This window comes from Felis catus, chromosome B1 (assembly GCF_018350175.1).
Source record: "Felis catus isolate Fca126 chromosome B1, F.catus_Fca126_mat1.0, whole genome shotgun sequence".
NCBI classification, from domain to species: Eukaryota; Metazoa; Chordata; class Mammalia; order Carnivora; family Felidae; genus Felis; species Felis catus.
The window spans coordinates 48,284,276-48,308,502 of record NC_058371.1 but is presented as its reverse complement, the minus strand read 5'-3'; the positions used below and the strand labels follow the sequence as shown (position 1 = coordinate 48,308,502).

The window sequence follows — 24,227 nt, the reverse complement described above, 5'->3', positions numbered from 1 at the left end:
AGAGAGAAAGGGGCAGAGAGAGAGGGAGACACAGAATCCGAAGCAGGCTCCAGGCTCTGAGCTGTCAGCACAGAGCCCAATGAGGGGCTTGAACTCATGAACTGCAAGATCATGACCTGAGCTGAAGTTGGAGGCTCAACCAACTGGGCCACCCAGGCGCCCCTACGACCTTAGGATTTAGATTGGAATTTATGCCATTGGCTTTTGAGGGTCTCCAGCTTACTGATGGCAGATAAGGCATTTAGCCTCCATATTTAGCCTCCATAGCCTCCAGTGAGCCAATTCCTTCCTCTCTCTCTCTCTCTCTCTACATATATATAATGTATACAAGCAATTGAGTGACACATGCAGATGGAACATAAATCAAAACAACATAAGAAGTGTATGTTGAATAATCTGTATTCTGTTCATGCCCCCATTACCTAGTTTCCATCTGCTGCAAATATAAACATATATTTTTATCTCCCCAACACCTCACATTTTATACAAAAGGTAGCAGTCTTCTAGACCTGGTTTTTGTCACAAAAAAAGTCTTCCTGTAAAAATGTAGAGAGAGCTTCTTTATTCTATGATCTACTACATAGTGTTATATGAATGTGCCACAAATTACTTAAACAGCCCACCTTGAAGGACCCCTGGGTTATTCCAGCTTGTTATTATAGACAATTCTGGAAAAAAAATTGTGCACAAACCCTTCAGTACATATGCAGATACATCTAGGAGCAATTCCCAGAAACAAGGTTGCTGAGTCAAAGGGTAAATGCCTGTGTCATTTTGATGGTTCCTGCCAGTTGCCCTCCAGAGTGACTGAGCAAATATATACTGCCTTTACCATGGTATCAAAATATGTTTCCCTAAACTTTTGATATTAGAGTATGTTCTCAAATTTTGGAATTTTTTTTATGCCACTTTCTTAGGATGAATGAAGTGAGTATACTTCCATATGTTTAAGGTCACTTGTGTTATCTTTTCAGTGAATTACTGAAGTCCTTTGCCATTTTCATCTGGATTGTCCGTTGCTTTAATGTTTAGGTGCTCATTAAGGTAGTTAATTATCTTTATTAAACAACTAAAAAAATGCAAAAACACTCCTAAATATAAAATCATCCTAAGTGACAATACCCCGAATTTCTGATGTATACATGTTAGACCTATCTCTATGTATAGATACACTTATTTTTATAATACAGCATCGTATCAGGCATATGATCAAGCCATCTGCTTTTTAACATATCATGAACATTTTACCATTACAACCGAAAGGTTTCCACACTGAGGAGGCATGGGACGCTTGGAGCTGGAGGGATGAAACAAGTTCAAATCCACAAGAAATGGAAACGTTTCAGACACCAAGGAGATCAAGAATAAACACCAAGATAGGAGTGTCAGAAATGGGAGCAATGACAGGGGCTTGGAGGTGAGACAAGATTTCAAAGAGGAGATTCGGGCAAGTACAGGTTAGACCAGGTAAGGGAGAGGGGAGACCCCCGGTTGGATAGTCACCTTAAGGTGTGGCTTAATTAGCACTGGGACCAATGATGTGCAGACTCTCGCCTGGGTCAGGGTATCCCAGAGGAAGAGGCAGGGATGAGGTGGGCTTCGTCTGGGTCAAGTATTCCAATTGTGTCTTACATATTTAGAGAATAATTTCACCAGAACTATACTGCTACTTACAAAGACAAGATAAAGATTCGTTAAGTTGCATATATTATCTGGGGAAAATAGAGTTTATCTCCTGGTGCCTTTCATCAGAATAGACATAAGACATAGGATTCAAATTCACATGGTGAGCTGTAATTTTTCCACTGGTTCTTGTAGTTCATCAAAGGAGAGTCCTTCTAGTCTGGGGCACTTGCTCTCCTTCTGCTCTGGAGTGGTCTCTTCTCCACCACACATCCATTTTATATTCCTAGTGATTTTCAAAGCTCCCTCTGGTCCCTGGACCTGTAGCATCAGCATCACTTGGGACCTTGTTAAAAATGCCAATTTCGAGGGCGCCTGGGTGGTGCAGTCGGTTAAGCACCCGACTTCAGTCAGGTCACGATCGCACGGTCCGTGGGTTCGAGCCCCGCGTCGGGCTCTGGGCTGATGGCTCAGAGCCTGGAGCCTGTTTCCGATTCTGTGTCTCCCTCTCTCTCTGCCCCTCCCCCGTTCATGCTCTGTCTCTCTCTGTCCCAAAAATAAATAAACGTTGAAAAAAAAATTAAAAAAAAATGCCAATTTTGGGGGGTGGCTGGGTGGCTCAGTCAGTTAAGCATCCGACTTCAGTTCAGGTCAGGATCTCATGATCCATGAGTTCGAGCCCCGTGTCGTGCTTTGTGCTGACAGCTCAGAGCCTGGAGCCTACTTCCGATTCTGTGTCTCCCTCTCTCTGACCCTCCCCTGTTCATGCTCTGTCTTTCTCTGCCTCAAAAATAAATAAACATTAAAAAAAAGTTTAAAAAATGCCGATTTTCAAGCTCCACCCCAGAACTTCTGCATAAGAAAGTAGTAGGTGGAGATCAGCAATCTGGGTATTAACAAGCTTGCCAGATGAGCGTGATGTGAACTGAAGCTTGATGACTGCTGGTTTAGAACAATAGTCTCTCAAAGTTTCTCTTAGGAGGAACTGCAGTGAAGTGTTTAATGGAAGCTGTAGAAAGGTCCTTTGCACTTTATCTTCTGGCAATCCTACATGGCAGGTATGTTTACTGTCCTTTTATACCTGAAGAAACTGAGGTCCAGAATGTTCTAGTTTTGCAGAATTGGAACTGAGATTTCAACTGAGGGATGTGGCCTTCAGAGAAGGAGGGGTGTGTGTGTGTGTGTGTGTGTGTGTGTGTGTGTGTGTGTGTGTACTGGGGCCACAGGGAAGGGAGAAAGGAAAATAAATTGTATAGTCATTGTCAAGGTCCTGGCCTCCACCTCACACCATATATAAAAAGTAACTCCTGGGGCGCCTGGGTGGCTCAGTCGGTTAAGCGTCTGACTTCAGCTCAGGTCACGATCTCGCGGTCCGTGAGTTCGAGCCCCCCATCAGGCTCTGGGCTGATAGCTCAGAGCCTGGAGCCTGCTTCCGATTCTGTGTCTCCCTCTCTCTCTGCCCCTCCCCCATTCATGCTCTGTCTCTCTCTGTCTCAAAAATAAATAAACGTTAAAAAAAATTAAAAAAAAAAGTAACTCCAAAGGAATCTAAAATTGTAAAACTCTTAGAAGAAAATATAACGGGAAACCTTTGTAACCTTGGATTAGGCTCTGTTTTCTCAGACATAGGACTAAAAGCACTAGCAACAACAATGAAAATAGATACATTGGTCTTCATCAAAATTAAAAAGTTTTGTGCTTAAAAAATTTAAAAAAATGGGAAGAAAAAAAGGAAAAGGAAAATCATCTTATAGAATGGGAGAAAATATCTGCAAATTATATACCTGATAAGGAATTTGTATCTAGAATATATACAGAGTTCTTACTACACAACAATAAAAACCAAAAAACCCAATTAAAAATGGGTAAAGAAGGAGAACAGTATGGAGATTCATCAAAAAATTAAACCTAGAAATGCCATATGATCCAGTACTTACACCATCCAGTATTTACCACTCTCCCCCCAAATGGAAATACTAATCTAAAAAGGTACATAAGCCTATGATTATTGCAGCATTATTTATAATTGCCAAGATAGGGAAACAGTCATCAAGAGATGAATGGATAAAGAAGATGTGGTATAAATGCACAATGGGATATTTCTCAGCTATTTTTAGAATGAGACCTTGCCATTTGTGACAATATCATTGGACCTAGAGGGTGTCAGACTAAGTGGAATGAGTCAGAGAAAGACAAATACCATTATGATTTCACTCATATGTGGAATCTAAAAACCAAAACAAATGAACAAAAAACCCCAAACTACTAAAAGCAGAAACAGACCCACAAATACAGAGAAGAAACTGATGGTTGCTGCAGGGGAGGGGTGGGGATAGGCAAAATAGGGAAGGGGAGTGGGAGATATAATCTTCCAGTCATGGGAATAAAAGGCACAGCATAGGGAATATAGTCCTTGGTATTGCAATAGCGTTGTATGGTGACAGATGGTAGCTATACTTGTGGAGAGCACAGCATAACGTGTAGAGTTGTCCAATCGCTATGTTGTACACCTGAAACTAATGTAACATTGTGTGTCAACTATACTTCAATGAAATACAGTGGGCAAAGGATTTGCATGGATATTTCTCCAAAGAAGGTATACTAATGGCCAACAAGCACTTAAAAGGATGCTCAACGTCTTTAGTCATTAGAGGAATATGATCAAACCTATAATGAGATACCACTTCACACCCAGTGGCATGGCTAGAATACAGGTGGCGGATAAGAGCAAGTGTTGGTGAAGGTGTGCAGACATTGGAGCCCTCATATATTGCTGGTGAGAATGCACAATGGTGCAGCCACTTTGGAAAATAGTTTGACAGTTTTTCAAAATGTTAAACGTAGAGTTACTATGTGAACTGGCAATTCTATTTGTAGGTGTATGCCAAAGGCATATGTCCACGCAAAAACTTTTACACAGATGTTCATAGCACACTATTCATAGTAGCCAAAAAGTGGAAACAATCCAAATGCGTGTCAAATGAATGGATACATAATATGTGGTGTATCCATAAAATGGAATATTATTTATCAATAAAAGGGAATGAAATACCAACATATGCTATAACATGGATGAACTTTGAAAGCATTATGGCCACATATTGTGTGATTCCATTTATATGAAATGTCCAGAATATGTAAGTGCAAAGAAAGCAGATTAATGGTTCCCAGGGGCTTGCAGGAGGGAGAAATGGAGAGTAACTGCTGTGAGTATGGACTTTCTTTGTAGGGTGATGAGAATGTTCTAAAATTAAATGGTGATGATGGTTGCATGACTCTGAATATACTAATGACCACTGAATTGTATACTTTCAAAAGATGAATTTTATGGTATGTGAATTATAGCTCTGGAAAGCTGTGACAAAAAAATTAGTTAACATCTTGGGGTGTAAAGGGCAGAGCAGGAGTGGTTTCTTCATCAAGCTGTGCTTACCTCTCTAGAGAAACCCCCCAGGAACCACTGAGAAGACAGGTGACTTGGAGACACTGAGCTCTGTCAATAAATTCCATTATATTGCTTGGAGACCCCTGCCCTGAAATATCCTGAAGACGTTACAGTAGCAAATTCAGAAAATTAACTCCAAACCTGGATTGGGAGACATCATCAGGAAGGAAGGCATTCATGTCACTGAGCCCCTTCTGACATGATAGAGAGAATGGAGAACTGGTACAGATGCAAAGACTGGGGAGAGACACCATCACACAAAGAATCCAATTTCGTTATTGTGGGCGTCTTTGCTCATTATTCTGATGAGAAGTGTGAGCCTGTGCCTTCAGTGCAAATGAAGATCGACGTGGAGTATCTGCTGGAAGGTAACAGTGTCCCAGCTGGCTGTCGCAGCCTGTGGAACCTGGAGTTAGCCTTAATCAGCAGCAAGCACAGTCAACCACGCTCTCTGTGGCTTGTTCCAGGTCACCCCGAAGAGGCCACCAGCTGGTGTTTTGGGAATTGAGCTGATGAGATATTATTATCTGCCAGTCTTCATTTTCAAAACATAAAAAGAGATTCAAATGAATGCAGAGAACCTTGTTTTTAGCTCTCAGCAGAAGTGTGCATGAGGGATGGGAAACGGATAAACGTTTAAAGTGTGGAGGATATGAGAACAGAAATGCTCATAGGAGATCTGCTTGTGATACTAGGAAGCAGGAGGGTGTCCTACCTCCCCTTTTCTCTCCTGTCCACTCCCAATATCCTGGTTTAGGGTCTCCTCCCCTCCTATTTTGTCTTTGAAATTTCCCTTGACAAGTTTCTCTGACTTCTACTTTAACCATGATTTCCAGTTTTGAAGCTGTTGTTTCCTTGCTGAAAAAGTCTATGGTAAGTTAGAAAAAAAAATTTTTTTAAGTTTATTTATTTTGAGGGAGACAGAGCACAAGTGGGGGAGAGGCTGAGAGGGGGGCAGAGAGGGAGAGGAAGAAGAAGAAGAAGAAGAAGAAGAAGAAGAAGAAGAAGAAGAAGAAGAAGAAGAAGAAAAGAGAGAGATCGAGAGAGAGAGGGAGAGAGAGAATTCCAAGCAGGCTCCATACTGTCAGCACAGAGCCTGATGCGGGGCTTGAGCTCATGAACTGTGAGATCATGACATGAGCTGAAATCCAAGAGTTGGACGCTTAAGTGACTGAACCACCCAGGTGCCCCCATGGTAACCTTCTTTAGATCACAGGATGAAGTACAACGTCTTCACATAGGATTCAAGTCCCCCATCGGGTCACAATATACTCATCCACTTTCACTTTCCTGTCATACCTCCGAAGTCCCTGGTGTATTTCAAGCATTTAGGGAGTATCCGTATCTTCTTTTCTTCACCTTGGGTATTCTTATTCATCCTTGAAGGCTCAGTTGAAAAGTATCTCCTCTAAGAAGCCTTTTCTGATTCCTCCAAGCAGGATTAAATACTCCATGGCGTTCCCACAAGGCTACACCCCTTTTCCCAGCACAGAATACTCAGGTGGGTCAGCCAGTTATCTACACTGGGCTACACACTCTAAGAATAGGCTCTTAGTCTATTAGTATGTGTTCTTAGTCGCTAGTGCAATGTCTTCTCCATTCCAGTCTCTGTCAGTCTGTCAGTCTGTCTGTCTCTATTTTTTTTCTTTCCAGTTTCATAATTTATTGTACAAATTGAGTACCACATGGTGAGTTGACATTAGCTTCTCCAGGCATGGGAACTTAACAGATGAGGTACACTTTAAAATCTGTTTATGTTGCTTTCACAGCTGGTGTTTTTTTAGACCTTAACTTGAAGTACAAGACCATCAAAGTGATGCCTCCATATGTGGCCAGTGCACAATTCATTCTACCTGTGAGAGTGTAAGAGCTGAAGTGTTTTTTCATACCAGTGAATTGGAATTGGGCATCAGTTTCTGGACCTGCCATGATTTCCATCTTGCAAAAGACACCAATTCCGCTGGTTGTGTCCTTCAGCCTATGTGTCTATCTCTCTCTTTTAATGAAGGCGATGGGCAGTGGGACCAGATAGGCAAATAAAATATAGGCTAAGATGAAATTCGAACTGGGGAAAGGTTGTGCTAAAAATTGGAAACTGCATCGTGTATGGTTTCTTTGTAAATGAAGGGCAGCAAAGATGAAGCCGCCAAGAATGAAGGTGCTGAGAAATGCCGGGATTGTCTGGGGACTTAGTGGTTTGAAAATGGTGTCCTTACCAGGAAATTAAACTGAGCTCATTATCTCATTAACGTTTGACTGGAGAGGGAATATTCAGCTGAAATTGTATTATCTTTCCAATATGACAAGTTGATAACAACCTGGGATTTTGAAAGACATTTTGTTTTCTTAGCAAGAAATTCCACCAATACAAATGAGTATCCATGGAGAGGGATTCCATTTTAGAAAGATCCTTAAAGGCAAGAACCATGCATGTCTAAATTGCTTTGTGTGCATGATAAATCCCAATGGTTCACAAAGGTATCTTTACACTAAGATTAAATCTCACCATCAACATATTGGAGTGGTTAAAAATTTTAACTGTTATACAAGATAATTGTGCTTGACCAATCTTTTCCCTTCTCCCAAGAGATCCTTTGCCATGCAGATAACAATCCCAGCATGCTTATTAGAAGCCACCATTTTTAATGTCCTTCAATTTCCAACGGATATTACAAATTCTATGTTTGATTAGATTGTTTACACACAGCCTTGTTTTTCAAAGATGGAAGGACAGATAGCGAGTTTCTTAAATTTGCTTGTTGGTCAGACAAACATCTACCTTACAAAGTAGAGGGGAACTGTGTTCTCGGGAGAAATTATTTTATTTCTAAAAGTAGGAGGAATGTGATATAGCGGAAAAACAATGGGAAGTTCTTTTTGAAGTCAGGGGCAAGGGTTTTAATTCCAATTACTCCGCAAGTTTGTTTATTTTCAATTCTCTGTAAAGTAGGCAGAGGACATGCGCCATAAGGGGTCTAGGGAGAAGGGGGCTACAAAATGGTATCAAAACAGCAGAGCACTTGATGTTTTGCCTGGTCGCAAAGACTCCCATATCTTAGCCTGGGCAAAGCAGGTGGCAGCATGTGCTAAGCAAATATTCTGGGGGAATGACTTTAACTGATGTCCTTCAGACAAACTTCTGTCTCTGTTGCTCCTCTTAAAGCTTTCAGTTAATACTCAGTGGTAAGGAGTTTGGTACTTTTATTTTTTGTTTTTTTATTAAATTTTTTTTTCAACGTTTATTTATTTTTGGGACAGAGAGAGACAGAGCATGAACGGGGGAGGGGCAGAGAGAGAGAGACACAGAATCGGAAACAGGCTCCAGGCTCTGAGCCATCAGCCCAGAGCCCGACGCGGGGCTCGAACTCAACGGACTGCGAGATCGTGACCTGGCTGAAGTCGGACGCTTAACCGACTGCGCCACCCAGGCGCCCCAGTTTGGTACTTTTAAACTCTAATGGCTACAATCACTGTTTGCAGGGTATCTATAAACACTTTACTTGGGTATGACAGCAAAAGTCTGAGGAAACACCCAGTGAGGTCACCGTTTTGAATAGTAGGCTTCTACACCTGTATGAAGGCAAGCTGAGGGAGTGTTGTCAGGCTGGCCCCAAATGCTCTTTGTGGAATTCTTTTGGATCTGCTTTATCTCATAAAGCAATGAGCACTTATGCTTGGGAAACTAAAATCGCACCCTTTTTACCTACTATAGGTTTTCCTCTGTATTTTCCATAGCGAGATGGATATGAAGCCCACACAATAAAGAGGTCACACACATAGTTTAAGGAGCATAGACAACTATAAATTCTCTCTGGGATCTCTACGTGAAGTTCAAGGTCTGCACTTGGAACGAAAGGAGCTTGGGGCTAGAGGTTGCCTGGGAAGGCTGGGACACAGCTCTTCAGGGCTGTGGAAGGAAGGGGTGGGGAAAGCAGTTAGTCAGCATCTGCAAATAACTTTGTACGAAGATGAAAAGGTAGCAACATCTGAATGAATGTTACAGGTGGCTGAATTAATTAACTCCAAATCCCAACACCCCCAAACATCCGGTGCTGGGATTAGGGAATCAGAGCTAGTTTACTAGTGAATCCCAAATCTCAGACATTATTTGGATTCAAATTGGAACTGTTGCAGAGGGATCCAGGTGGGAAAAAGATTAGGGAAACAGGGTGGTTGGATTTTTGCTTTCTCCTCTGGGAAAAACGATGGACTCTTTTACTTCTTCTCCTTTTGCTTCCTCATACGTCTCATATTCTTTCTTCTTTACGTCTCTTCTACTGGCCATCCTTCTTCTTTTCCTTCTTCCCTCTACCCACCCATCTCTCTGCCTCCCTAGCATGGGATGCCTGTTCTCATCTCTTTTCACTCCTGTCAGCCACCCTTCACCACTGCTCTGCCTCCTCTCTCTTTCCGCTTTCCCCCTTCCTCTATTTGTGGTTTAGTTTTGCTTCAAGGCACGAGTGTATACTGCTTCATGAGTGTCTCTCCATTCTGGAACATCTGATTCAACTAAAAAAAGTGAAAAAAGTGCTGCCAGGATGAAGGTGAACAGCCATCAAGAATGGCAGCGTGCAGGGGTGCCTGGGTGGCTCGGTCGGTTAAGCGTCCGACTTCGGCTCAGGTTGTGATCTCGTGGTCCGTGAGTTCGAGCCCCGCGTCAGGCTCTGTGCTGACAGCTCAGAGCCTGGAGCCTGTTTCAGATTCTGTGTCTCCCTCTCTCTCTGCCCCTCCCCTGTTCATGCTCTGTCTCTCTCTGTCTCAAAAATAAAACGTTAAAAAAAATTTAAAATAAAAAAAAAAAAGAATGGCAGCGTGCATTAAAAGAGGTGGTTTCGAGGCTGTGTTCATGTGAAATGGTGAACACCCACGGCTGAGCACATCGTTGGCAGATGGAGTTTTGGGTTCATGAGGACCAGGCACCTTATCATCACATCAAAGAACATTGGGTACCCTCAGCTTCTATGGTGATTTTTTTTTTTGTTTCTTTTTTAATGTTTATTTGAGAGAGAGCATACATGGTGGAGGGGCAGAGGGAGAGAGAGAGGGAGAGAGAGAATCCCAAGCAGGTTCTGCACTGTCAGTGCAGAGCCTGATTCGGGGCTTGAACCCGCGAACTGTGAGATCATGACCTGAGCCAAAATCAAGAGTCAGACGCTTAATTGACTGAGCCACCCAGGCGTCCCTATGGCAATGTTTTTGATGGAAAAAAAAAAAGAGACTTAAGGGGAAATTAAGTCAGGGGAATCTATTTCTATGTAGAGATTTTAGAAATAGGGGTGAGATGGAGCTGATGAGGAAAGAAATTTTGGTTCCAGTAGAGTCTGCTATTCCTCCCAATTTATCTTCAGGCCTTGTGTCCCTGGGGAGGGGCATTTGCTACATAAACAGTGGCAATTATATTGTGACGAACTGGGCTATGGAGTCAGACTGACTAAAGTTTGAATTTTCTCTCAGCCATTCATTGACTATTTGACCTCAGATTTCCCAAGCTTTGAAAGGAGGGGTGATGAAACCTGCCTGGAGATAACACCTTGTGAAATGCTTGGAACAAGGTGTGTGTTCACTAAGTGATAGCTGCTGCTATTATCATTCCCAGTGGGAAAAAGGCCTATGTAAATGCTTGGGTCGTGCTTCAAAGACCCTGCTACTGAAATGATCGCTTGGAGCCTTCACATTCTTTTAGAAAGAATGGTAGAGTTTTATGTGTCAGTGGAGCAGCTAAGCATGATATCTTAGACCAGGGTCAGCAAACTTTTCCCGTAAAGAGCCAGATAGTAAATATCTCAGGCTTGGCGGGCCGCAGACTCTGTTCCAGCTGTTCAGCTCCGCCGTTGTACCGTGGAAGCAGCCGTAGACAGTCTGTAAATGAACTTGCGTGGCAGGGTTCCAACACCACTTCATTTGTGGCTGCTGAAATTAGGATTTCATATACCTTCCCTGGGCCATGAAATATAATTTTTCATTTGATTTTTTTTTCTCCTAACCACAGAAAACCACAAAAACCATTCTTAGCGAGGGGGCCATGCAAAAACAGGGAGCTGGCTAGATTTTTTTTTTTTTCAATTAGCAATAATCGCGCCTCGGATAAACCTCATTGGCTATGATACTGCCACTGCGCAAAGCTAGATTTTTTTTTTTTTAATGTTTATTTTTGAGAGAGAGACAGACAGAGCTTGAGCGGGGGAGGGGCAGAGAGAGAGAGAGGGAGACACAGAATCCGAAGCAGGCTCCAGGCTCTGAGCTGTCAGCACAGAGCCCGACGTGGGCTCGAACTCATGAACTACGAGATCTTGACCTGAGCCGAAGTTGGATGACCTACCAACTGAGCCACCCAGGCACCCCGGGAGTGCTCTAGATTTGACTTGAGGGCTGGCTGCAGATTGCTGACCCTAGTGTTAGAGCCACGAGATTCTAGGACATCAGTTTGCTTCCTTCCTTTGGGCCACAGATGGGGACTCAGAAGCACAGAGACATTCTTTGCTAGGGTTGGAGTCTCTCTTGGCTAAGCAGCAGAGCTGAGACTAGGGTGTAGATCTTTTAATGACAGGTCTCCTGACGTTTGGTCCTTGCTGGAGTTTTGCTGACTTCTGCTGCTTCTTTGCTCTAAAACTTCCCTTAGTCTTCATACTGTGATATCATTTGTTTCTCTCAGAATACTTTCCAATCATCTTGCGTATTGATTGCTACAGAGATGCCATCACTTAGCACGGGAGGCAGAGTCAGATGCCTCAGGGACTGGGAAGTTGGCAGGCTTTGTCCTAGGCCATATGGGAAATGTGGCACATTGGAGAGCTCACACCACATCTGTGAGAGAAAATCCTATTCAGCCTCGATGACTGTGGCCTTCAAGAGTGAGTCCAGGGACTTTGAGACTTTTCAGGAGATGCTAGAAATCTGGATTTTTAGGTGAAATTTCAAGATGTCAGCACGATGTGTAAAAAGCCCATGATGGGGGCACCTGGGTGACTCAGTCGGTTAAGCCTCCGACTCTTGATTCTGGTTCAGGTCATGATCTCTTGGCTCAGAGGATCGAGCCCCATGTCAGGCTGTGGGCTGACACCGTCAAGTCTACTTGGGATCCTCTCTCTCCCCCTCTCTCTCTGCCTCTCCCCTGCTCGCGCGTGCGCTTGCTCTGTCAAAATAACTGAATGTTATAAAAAGAAAAAGCCCGTGATGACCAGGCAAAGCATGACTAAAAAGCTACAGCCAGCCTTCAGGAGATCAGTTTGTAATCTTTATCTGAGACTGTCATTTCTTCACGGCACAACAGAAACACGAAGTATAAATATTTTGAAAAGGCTTTCTTGTTTCATTTAGAAATATATTGGTTAAAGTGTCTTCTTCATGAAAAAGATGACAAGTAAAAATATTTGTTGGAAAGATGACAGCAGTGAGCACTGGTCTAGGACAAGCAGGTGGCCTTCCCTTCCCTTTTGACCTGTGTGACGATTGCTTGAAAACAGACCTGCCGGGGAACTCTGGAATTCTGGAGGTGGACTGAGCAGAAGTTGCCAAGCACCTCAGGGATGCGCCACAGATTCTCAGATTTTAAGGTTGTGACTTGCTTAAAGCCTCCTGAAACCTTGTATCGCTTTTCCTTCTTCGCCAACAAAGCACCAACAATCATGGCAGTTGTTCTGTTTATTGAAGAACCGAGGTTCTCCAGTGACTCGCTTTCCCTCATTTCAGATACCTAAGATAGTACACTTCTCTCTGAGGTGCCGCCTCACTGTGGAGGGTTTGATCTGAAGCGGGGGCAGGGGCAGTAGCCGATTATGGGATGGCGTCACTGGGGGAGAGCGGAGGGTCCTCGCGACAGTGACAAAGTGGCTGTACAAAACTCAGCTCAGTTACAGGTTCCCGGGTTTGGGTGCTCAGGATAAGCCAGACTGGCCACATGGCAATCATCTGGGAGCCCACAGATTCCTGGACCTCATCCTTAGACTCTGACCAGTGAATCTGGGATCATATGGGGATGTGTACTTAAAAAATTCACCCAGATGCTTCTGATGCTCAGCCAGGTTTAAGAACCACTAACTAACAGTAGGATCAGGAATACTCTTAAAATTCCCAGAGAAACCCCCTTGGGGGAGTGTGGAGCCCGAGCTAGGGAACACCATGAGGGGTGATGTATATTGCTATGGAAGTAATAGAAACCACAAAAATTGGCAATTGCGATACAAACAAAACATACTTTCTGTAGATGGAGGAAAGTCTCCATCAAGGAAAACCAACGCTAGAGGGTTCTTGGCCACGAATAGGCAACAGATTAATCTGGGGAACCGTAGTCTGGAAGCACATACCTCCTGTGCCCATCCAAGATTTCTTAGTCGTATTTTCCAATAGGTAAGTCTAGGGGTATCTGTAGAGTCAGGATTGTGGCACTTATGAGTTTGTGGGGTCTTTGAAAGAGCAATTCTTAACATTTTTCTGTCCAGGGTATACTTGAGCAGGATCACATTTTCCACCCAGCCTTTCTGTTCTCATTTGTCACTTAAAAAAAAAAAAAAAACTGTTACTTTCTAAAATGTTATACATACATTAAATGCTTACTTCCCACAATGTGGAAATCACTTCTCCCACTTGGCAGGGAGTTTGGTAGACAGGCACAACCATGGCTATGGTCAATCCTTCCCCTCCCTATAGCAAACACTGCTCCTCATATTGAGAGGTGGAGTCCACTCTTCCATCTGTATTGGATTTGGGGTGGACTTTGACCCAATAGCACGCTCTAGAAGCGATCTGGTGCCTGTAGACAGACTCCAACTCTGCCCTTTGGAAACCTGCCGCCATGTAGAAGGTTTGCCTGTCGTGAGCCCCTCAGGCTGTGAAGAGTTACCACATGGAGAGGTCATACCTAGAAAGAGTGATATTCAGTGTTGGGAGTTCAGTCCTCCATGGTGTTCCTACATGTTTTGACAGCTTTTGTCTTGGACTGTCTTTTCAAGGATGTTTGGCTAACAAAGATCCTGGGAGGACAGAGATAGGGTCTTCCTCCTGGGCCAAGGGCAGATTTGTTTCCTGACCAGGGTAAATAGCGATAATGTTTCCTCCCTCAGAGACAAAGTTGGCCATGTTTGTTAGCAGCCCCCTTGTAAGATTTGGAGTTTGCTAAGCCCAGGGTTCCTCAGCTGCGGCACAGAGCTACTCTGTGAGCGGCAGTTACCTGAGTCACTCCACATTGCTGCCAGGGGACAGACAGCAGGGGGACCCTGACGCAGACCTGAAGCTTCTGCTGCGCCCGGCACCACGAGTAAGAAGGCCCTCTCTGTTGCTCACATAGGACTTCCGCCGGCATCTCTGAAAGTGCGACAGACTAACTTGTTAGCTTGCACGTGGGGTAAATCGCAGATTCTTCACGGTTCTTGATGCCCGGCCAGCCCCTAGCTGTAGAGGGCAGTTCAGATGCTGTGGCCACGTGAACCGAGGCAGCGGGCATCCGAGTGACACCCTTCTTGGGCCCTTTGGCCACATGAAGCAGAAGAGCCGAGCCCAGCCCACGGTGCAGCATCATAAAAAATAACGTATTGCTGTTTTAAGCTGAGTGTGGGAACGGTTTGAGGTATGGCGTGACTGAAAAGAGGGAACACAGCTGTCATCATCTCCTGAGAGCAGCCCAATGGTTCCCATAGTCCCTTCTGCTCATTACTCATAAATCCCCACATACCTGGCATCTTACTTTAATATTCAAATAGACGTGCCTATGTCTTAAATATCTATATTTCAAGATTGAACATAATGGCTCAACGATGGCCACGGGCCCCCTTTGATGATAGGATAAAATTTAAGGTTCTATCTTCTGCGTCTGATCTATTAGATGTTATTGTCCATAACTTCCCTGCCAGAAGTTTTCCTCCAGTTTTTGTTTTTTATTAAAAATTTTTAATGTTTTTTAAAATTAATTTTTAGAGAGAGAGAGACAGTGTGAGCAGGGGAGGGGCAGAGAGAGAGAGAGGGAGACACAGAATCTGAAGCAGGCTCCAGGTTCCAAGCTGTCAGCACAGAGGTTGATGCAGGGCTCAAACCCACGAGCGAGATCATGACCTGAGTCAAAGTTGGACGCCTAACTGACTGAGCCACTCAGGCACCCCTGGGTTTTTTTTTTGTTTTTGGCTCTGAACTCTAACTTCTGTATCTTTGGATGAGCATGCCCTTTCTGTCACTACTAAGTCAGACCCACCCCTCTACCTCATACTCCTGTTGATTTTCCCTTCTGCATTCTTGTGGCTGTTAGGATTAGTGCTATGTAGATTCTTCTTCTTTTTTTAAAAAATTTTTATGTTTATTTTTGAGAGACAGAGCACAGAGAGAACAGAGACAGAGGGGCAGAGAGAGATGGAGACACAGAATTCGAAGCAGGCTCCAGGCTCTGAGCTGACAGCACAGAGTCTGATGCAGGGCTCGAAGCCACGGACCACGAAATCATGACTTGAGCTGAAGTCGAATGCTTAGCCTACTGAGCCACTCAGGCACCCCATCACTATGTAGATTATTAATCACATGCTGATGTATGTTGTACTCTTAAAAAGTGGCTTCTTGTATACAAAAGCAAATATATTCATTATAAAACAAATTCAAAGCAACAGCTCTTCAGATGGAACAAAGCCCTCATCTCACCTCCTACGTCCAACCTCTTTAACTTCCTGCTACTACATTTTCTGACCTTTTCATACACACCCGTGCACACATAGGCACACATTGACGTGATCATTTTTGAGAATGAAAGGTCGTAAATAATTTTTAAATTATGTAATAAACTTTATTATTTTTTTTAATTTTTTTAATATTTATTTTTGAGACAGAGAGAGACAGAGCATGAATGGGGGAGGGTCAGAGAGAGGGAGACACAGAATCTGAAACGGGCTCCAGGCTCTGAGCTGTCAGCACAGAGCCCGACGTGGGGCTCGAACTCACGGACTGCGAGATCATGACCTGAGCCGAAGTTGGCCGCTTAACCCACTGAGCCACCCAGGCGCCCCAATAAACTTTATTTTTTATGTGAAATTACTGGATGCAGATGTCACTGACACCATTCTCAATACTAGAATTAGCCTAACAAGTGTTGAGTTGGGGAGTATTATTAAGTTTGAAGAACGAAAAAAGACTTCAATCAAAGTAATTCTTTTTTTTTTTAAGTTTACTTATTTATTTTGAGGGGGGAAGGGGCAGAAAGAGAGAGAGGGAGAGATTGCGAATCCCAAAAGGGCTTCGTGCTGAGCATGAAGGCCATCGTGGGGCTCGAACTCATGAACCGTGAGATTATGACTTGAGCGGAGATCAAGAGGTGAGCACTTAACTGACTGAGCCATCCAGGAGCCCCAAAGTAATTCTTATATATGCCAAAAACTCATATGTCAATCTGACATGCTATGGCCGACAATTAAGTAAGAGCCATGCGGTGGATGTTTTGGGGTAAAAGAGTATGTGTTTTGAATGCTTTTTGATATTCGTTGGTCAATTGCAAAATTTATACTTGTTTATCCTTATTCCTGCAGTGTAAGACAGGGTGTGTTTTCCCCCACCCTGCCAAGATTAGATATGTGTCTATAAACTTTTATACATACATACATATACATATATATGTATATGTATATACATATATATTTGGGGATACAAGTTCAATACTTCTTTTCTCAGTTAACAGCCTAGTGGCTTATGCTATACAAAGAGCATTCACAAATACCACCTCCTCTGATCTTTACAACAATGCCAGGAATAGGAAGGGTCTCACTTTATAGAAGAGAAGATCAAAACTCAGAGAAGTCAAAAAGCCCAGGCAGTTTGCACAGTTTGCAAGAGAGCTCAGAAAGGGTCTCAGGTCCTCTGTGCCTTCTCCTGTGCTCTCAGGCACCCCTCCAGAAGTTTCCCCTAGAGAGGACGGTATGGGAGTCGGGTAACCCAGCACTCCCTATATGAGAGGGGGGTGTGGAGTTGGAGAACCCAGCCTCGCTCAGCAGCTGCTGGCCCCTCTGATGAGATTCGAGATGCTCTCTGGAGCTTTCTTATTTGGACTGCCTGTGTGCCCACTAATATTTCATTGGCTTGTAAAGGCCACAGATTTTGATTTCCCTCTTTTAATGAAGAGTAATATTAAGGACACATTGAAGAAAATGTGAAAGATCAGCCACTTTCTTCATTAATCACAGGAGATTCTGTGACCTCAAGGTAGATGGGAAAATTGAGGGAGGACAACAGCGAGCAAGAGAGGGAGGAGGTTTGGTGCGAGTGCATTTCAGTTACTGACTGGATGGTCAGCGGCTGCCCTCCCCTAAGCTGCCAGCCAGCGTTTACAGAGTGATGGAGAGAGCCCCGCCCCTCTGGCATGCCAGCAAGCCTTGCTAATGTAATGGAAATGATAATTATTCCCAGTCCCAGGCATTTCATTTCCTCTGGACTGCAGGGGTATTAAAGTTGATTAAATACATATGCTTTGGGTAGACAGCTCCTCCAGTCACATATGGAGTGATCAGTCGTCTTTGTGCTCGACGGAAGGGGGAGACACCAAGACCACAGGAGCCAGGCCAGGGCGGAGCTGGGGTTAGGACATAGGGATTGAGGGAGTCCAAGTCCTTTGTTACAGGCAAGGCAGAGGCACAACCCAAAGACTTTAAAGTAATTCCCTGTATCATTATACAGATTAAAAAGAATCCTCAAAAATGTTTATTAAAGTTAAAATTCAAGGGGGCACCTGGGTGGCTCAGTCGGTTAAGCGTCCCACTTTGACTCAGGTCATGATCTTATGGTTCATGGGTTCGAGCCCCTCACTGGGCTCTATGCTGACGACTCAGAGCCTGGAGCCTGCTTCAGATTGTGCGTCCCCCTCTCTCTCTGCCCCTCCGCTGCTGTGCGCGCTCCCTCTCTCTCAAAAGTAAATAAACGTTAAAACAAAATTAAAAAATAAATGTTAAAATTCAACTTTAGTCTTAATAGAATTAGCAATTTCCCTCTCCTTAAAAAATATACATTTGACAAATATGAATAATTTATACCCATTTGTCTAAAATTTGCAATTTAGGTCCAAACGCGTGTGTGTGTGTTTTGGATTATAGATTGGAAGGACTAGTACATTTTACAGTGGGTGGGCAATGACTCACATGTCCTCAGGATTCAGTTTTTAAAAAATGTATCTCTTAAAATGTCCGCAACATTTCTCAAAGCCAAGAAGGGATGTTTGTCTCACTCGGATTCCTGTGTTTGTTTAATTGATCACAGCTTGATTTTCCACACCGTTGGCATGAGGAAATATGAGAGGCTACTCTAAACAGGCTTTTGAATCGTTGATGCTGGATCTTGAGATGAAACTTTTGGTCACCCCACTTCTTCCTGCTCAGCCTCAACCCGTCTCTGCAGGTAGCAACGCAGTAAGAGCCCACAGCTTCACGGGCACGGAGGGCATAGTGGCTCCACATAGGCTGGCAAGATGGGTGTTTGGGCACTGGTTGCTCTGGTTATTCTCTGGGGCTATAGAGAGATTTTGTTTGGGCACATTGTACTTGTTTTAGAACAAGGAAAGTTCCTCCCCACTCCATATACCAGAATATCTACGAGGAGGGAATTCCTATAACGGGATACACAAATGTTTTAAAAAATATTTTTAATATTTTATTTTATTTTATTAAAAAATTTTTTAATGTTTATTTTTGAGGGACAGAGATAGAGTGTGAACGGGGGACGGGAAGAGAAAGAGGGAGACACAGAATCCGAAGCAGGCTCCAGGCTCCGAGCTGTCAGCACAGAGCCCGATGTGGGGCTCGAACTCACACACTTCGAGATCATGACCTGGGCTGAAGTCGGTCGCCCAACCGACTGAGCCACCCAGGCACCCCAAGAAATAACTAATTAGATAAATATTTACCATGGTTGCATATTTTTAATTTTAATTTTTTTATTTATAAACTTTTATATTTATTTATTTTTGAGAGAGAGAGACAGAGACAGAGACAGAGAGACAGTGTGAGCAGGGGAGGGGCAGAGAGAGAGGAAGACACAGAATCCAAAGTAGGCTCCAGGCTCTGAACTGTCAGCACAGAGCCGGACGTGGGGCTCATTCTCACAAACCTCGAGATCATGACCTGAGCCGAAGTCAGACGCCCAATCGACTGAGCCACCCAGGCACCCCAAGAAATAACTAATTAGATAAATATTTACCATGGTTGCATATTTTTAATTTTAAGTTTTTTATTTATAAATTTTTATATTTATTTATTTTTGAGAGAGAGACAGAGACAGAGAGACAGCATGAGCAGGGGAGGGGCAAAGAGAAACAGGAAGACACAGAATCCAAAGTAGGCTCCAGGCTCTGAGCTGTCAGCACAGAGCCGGATGCAGGGCTCGAACTCACAAACCTCGAGATCATGACCTGAGCCGAAGTTGGATGCTTAACCAACTGAGGCACCCAGGCGCCCCTATTTTTAATATGTTAAATATTAAATTTAAAAAATGCACATTTTTGCCAATATCAGAACTTCTGTTTAATTCTTAAAAAGACACTTTTGTTGTTTGTTGTGTTCTAATTCTAAGAAGACTGAGAAAAAAGTTAATATCACCCCAATCCTGTCATCCAGAAATAACCAATGTTAATATTTTAATGTATTTACTTTTCTTCATTCATGACTTTGGGTAGTTTTGCCATCATAACCATTTATCCTCCATGAAAAGACCTGGAGGAAACTTAAATGCATATCACTAAGTGAAATAAGAATTTACCTTGATTTTCTTATTGTATAGGTGTTTTCCCACATCTTAAAACTATTTTAAAATGTAATTTCAATAGTTTCACACAAAATCAGTTTTTAAAATATTTATTTTTCTTGATTGTAAAAGTACCAACTATTCTTATTAGAGAGTTTGGAAAATTGAAAACATAAGGAATGTAAATCACAAAAGAGCCCATCAGATGATAAACAGTACTTTTGATGTATTTCTCTTTCAATTTCCTCCCCCTCTTCCCTCTTGCCTCCTTTTATACAAATTTATATGTTATACATAAACACACATGCACACACTCTGTGGACGTGTCAAAGTTTGAAAAAAATGAACTGGATGCTTTTTAATCCTTTTTAAAAACCTACTTGTTTGAATTTTTCCAATGGCATTACCAAATTGTTGAAAACCAAAATTTAATGGCTATATAATATTTCACTATATGGATGTAATTTACCTAACTAATCTTATATTGTTGATCTTTAGATGGGTTGTAATTTTTCATTATTGTAGATTTAGAAGTAAATTTCATTCATATATAAAAACTTGTGAGCCCATCATTGCAGCCTTTCTTAGGACATTTTCTTAGAAGGAGGGTGGTATTGGGGTACCTGGCTGGCTCAGCTGGTTAAGCGTCTGACTCTTGGTTTTGGCTCAGGTCATGACCTCATGGTTCATGTGAGGTTTGTGCTGGCAGTGCAGAGCCTTCTTGGATTCTCTCTCTCCCCTCTCTCTGCCCCTACCCTGCTCATGCTATCTCTGTCTCTCTCAAAATAAATCAATAAACTTAAAAAAAAAAAAGAGTATAGTAGAGCTGAAGGAAACACAGTGAGGCTTCTGTCATATACTGCAGGTGTCTTTCTAGAAGCTTCTCCACACCTTCCTGGAGGACCCCAGCAGGCTTGTCACACTGCATTCAGCCCCATGATGTCACTTGCCTATCCCACTGCTGCTCATCTCGTGAGCAGGGAAAAGACCAGCTATTATTTTTTTTATTAAAATTAATTTTTTAACAATTTTTATTGAAGTATAATTGACATAGGATATTATAGTAGTTTTATGTGTATCCCACATGTGATTTGACATTTGTATACATTGCAAACTGATCACCACGGTAAGTCTGGTTACCATTTGTTGTCATTCAAAGTTAATACAAAGTTAATAGAGTACTATTGACTATATTCCTCATGCTGTACATCACATTCCTGTGACTTATTTATAACTGGATGCTTACACCTTTTGACCACCTTCACTCATTATGCCTGTGGCCCCAACCCCAGTCCCCGCCAAATACCCCTTACCTCTGGCAACCACCACTCTTCTCTGTATCTGTGCATCTAGGTCTTGTTTTATTTTCTTGGTTTTGTTTTGCGTTTTAGATTCAACTTATAAGTGAAATCATGGGGTATTTGTCTTTCTCTGTCTGACTTATTCACTTAGCAGAATACCTTCAAGATCCATCCGTGTTGTAAATGGCAAGATTTTGTTCCTTCTTATCATTGAGTAGCATTCCATTTCATACACACACACACACACACACACACACACACACACACACACACACAAAGATACACACCGTATCTTTACCCATTCATCTATCAATGGACACTTAAGTTGCTCTTATATCTTGGCTGTTGTAAAGAATGCTACAAGGAACATAGAGGTGCATGTATCTTTCTGAATTAGGTTTCGTTTTCTTCAGATAGATATTCCAAAAGTAGAATTGCTGCCGTTTTTAATAGATGAAGAAATGATGGCCCAGGTAACTTCACCAAAGATCACAGGGACAAACAAACAGTTAAGAGGGGGGAGCTAAGAGATCTGATTCTTAACTCAGTGCTAGATCCTTAAAACAAAGAGAAGTGAACATAGTTTGTGATGTCCCAGAGGCAACGGAATGATAAAAAGCAATGAGAGAGATACAAGCCAACAGGTCTTCTGGCACTTTCGCCCGTCATTTGGAGACTCTAAGGGGAGGGACCAAAATAGCTGTTGCTCTGGTATGTAATTGCCTTAGTCTGTCTAGGGAAAAAAGCGCGAGAGCTCTAATTTGCAGAAGTCACAAACTAAAGTGCTTTGAAATGTACTTAAAAAAAAATCAAAGTGCTGAGACAGCTTTGTTCCCCAATAACCACAATAGAAATTTGGGATAGTTATCGTTTTAATCAGATGTTTAGGGAATCCATGCGGTTATTCTCTTGGTAGCTGTATTTTTCCTTTTTGATAAAGAAGGCACCAAAATTCCTCAGGATGAATGTTTCTGACCTAGATTAAACTAATAAAGAGCAACATGCAAGCTGTTAACTGTTTGATGGCTCACTGTAGTGGAAAGGAAGAACCAGAATCCCAAAAACTGGACACCGATCATTCAATTTAGCACAGACACCGGTTTATTCTATTCTGCAGCTGCCCCCCTGGTCCTGCTCACATCTGGATCAATTTCCCGAGTCCTGGCAGCCTGAGCTGGTGTTTCACTGAGGGATATTTACTCCCACACAGCTGTTCAGCAGTAGGAGCAGAAAATCAACTCGGATACAATTAATACCATGTTGTAATAAGGAGACGTCACCACAAGAAACAGTTGCTGAATTGATTCTGATGATGCCGAGGAGGATAACTATAATGATAATGGTGATTAATATCACCATTACTGGGTGCAGACTCAAAGAAGGAGCATATTTTTATACTGCCTTTGTTTATGCAGTTGCAATCTTTCCCCACATAGATCATCGACAACAAGACATTCCATATAATTCAGGTAGATGATGGGATGACACCCAAATGCCAGTGTGATTTTTTTTTTTTTTTTTTCCTGATAGAGATAACCTTGTATGAGATTGCCAAAGTTCTCATACACAGAATCTTGGAACAGGAACGTCCAGGTGGCTAAGACCAAGTGAGAGGGCCTGGGAGACTCTGATTTTTCAGTATTCCCTCCGCCCCCTGCCCCATCTTGGGAGAGCCCTGTGAGAACAGTTTAACTGGACAGTGTATCTCCATTGCCTGTGGGACTTCCTCCGTGCATGCTGTCACTGCACGGGGAGGGCAGCTCTTCACGTAGACCTGTCTTGAGAGCCACAGACCATTTAGCCTCTGCCGGTTCAGCATGCTGTTAGTCCCCGGTCATGTGACAACCTAAAATATTCCAGATTGCCCTCCCCATATAGAGATCCATTGGCCTGGGTAATGGAGGTCACTCAACTTTGTTCAGTTCAATTGGGTTTTAAGGTTGAAAAGAACAGCTAAGATATGTGCATCCAATTTTCCTTATTTCACTGGTGAACTGTAGGGATTTGTGACCCTTTACGACTCTCTCTCCAAACTGATGCCTGAAATCCCACCCCTGGAGATTAAATTACATATGGGAACATAAAAGCACTCACCGTGGCATCTTATTATCTGTGTTCTAATTCTGGTTTCCCCCCTTTTCAGCTGGCGTGATCGTGGACACATCACTGACCCTGGTGTTACAGTGGCGTCGTGATTAAAATGGGGACAGAGTAGGGGCACCTGAGTGGCTCAGTCGAGTGTCTGACTTTGGCTCAGGTCATGATCTCACGGTTTGTGGGTTTGAGCCCTGCGTCGGGCTGTGTGCTGACGGCTCAGAGCCTGGAGCCTGCTTCAGATTCTGTGTCTCCCTCTCTCTCTGCCCCTCCCCGACTCGTGCTCTGTCTCTCAAAAATAAATAAACATTAAAAAAAAAAAAAAAGCCGCATGCTCTGACTGAGCCAGCCAAGTGTCCCCCTCACAGGATTGCTTGGATGGTTAATAAAGTAATACATGTGAGAGACTGACATAAGATGAACGCTCCATAAACCTTTGCTTTGTGCATATGTGGTCTGCATTCAGTAAGAGCTGGACTTGAGTCACATAGGAACAGTGGCTGTCGGAGGTAGCCAGCTTTTGTGACCCGGGGCGGCGGGCGGGGAGGTCCTGGCTGGAAGAGAACAGCAGGGAAGGCAGCTTCCTCCTGCCTGCGACCCCTCAGACGTTAGCTATGCTTCCTGTTGTGCCCACCATTTTATCGACATCTCGTAGGTCACAAGTGCCCTGAGAGGAGAAACGAAGCTTGCTAGAACCTTCCTCCAGGTGGGCGGCAGTGTTAGAACCCGCAGATGTGTGTCTGTCTCAGGGATCTCTCACAGGCCAGTGGGCCTCAGACTTGACTGCAAAGGGAATATTACAAATACAGATTCCGGCTACCCACCTTCCTGAACTCCAGTGGTTTCAAGTGAATATCCTGAATTTTCCAATGGATTCTCCAGGTGATTCTGAAGTAGCTGTCTAATTTGAGAAACAATGATCCAGACAGTGTTTTCATTTTTAAAGATGAGAGGACAGGGGCGCCTGGGTGGCTCAGTCGGTTAAGCGGCCGACTTCGGCTCAGGTCATGATCTCACGGTCCGTGAGTTCGAGCCCCGCGTCGCGCTCTGTGCTGACAGCTCAGAGCCTGGAG

At 43.2% G+C, this 24,227-nt stretch overlaps 1 protein-coding gene, 1 long non-coding RNA gene and 1 other non-coding gene across 4 annotated transcripts in view; 1 reads left to right on the top strand and 2 right to left on the bottom strand.

Moving 5' to 3' along the window:
* LOC123384859 overlaps nt 1–23,382 on the top strand; it is an 88,875-nt gene extending 65,493 nt beyond the window's left edge. For both annotated transcript variants that reach the window (XR_006596544.1, XR_006596543.1), the window contains 2 exons: nt 18,281–18,418; nt 23,204–23,382. This is a non-coding gene — a long non-coding RNA (uncharacterized LOC123384859). The remainder of the gene's footprint in view (nt 1–18,280; nt 18,419–23,203) is intronic.
* LOC101090098 (ATP synthase membrane subunit K, mitochondrial-like) lies at nt 6,715–7,021 on the bottom strand. Its single transcript, XM_045055592.1, has one exon. It carries the CDS (start codon nt 7,004–7,006, stop codon nt 6,821–6,823), a length of 186 nt encoding a protein of 61 aa, XP_044911527.1. The 5' UTR covers nt 7,007–7,021; the 3' UTR covers nt 6,715–6,820.
* On the bottom strand, nt 11,047–11,192 carry LOC123385251. Its single transcript, XR_006597452.1, has one exon. It is a non-coding gene; the product is annotated as a U4 spliceosomal RNA (small nuclear RNA).
* Nucleotides 23,383–24,227: the final 845 nt, after the last annotated feature.

Bases quoted from the DNA above. Each gene is read 5' to 3' on its own strand.
- LOC101090098 (XM_045055592.1), bottom strand. From the start codon at position 7,006: ATGGAAATCATGGCAGGTCCAGAAACTGATGCCCAATTCCAATTCACT.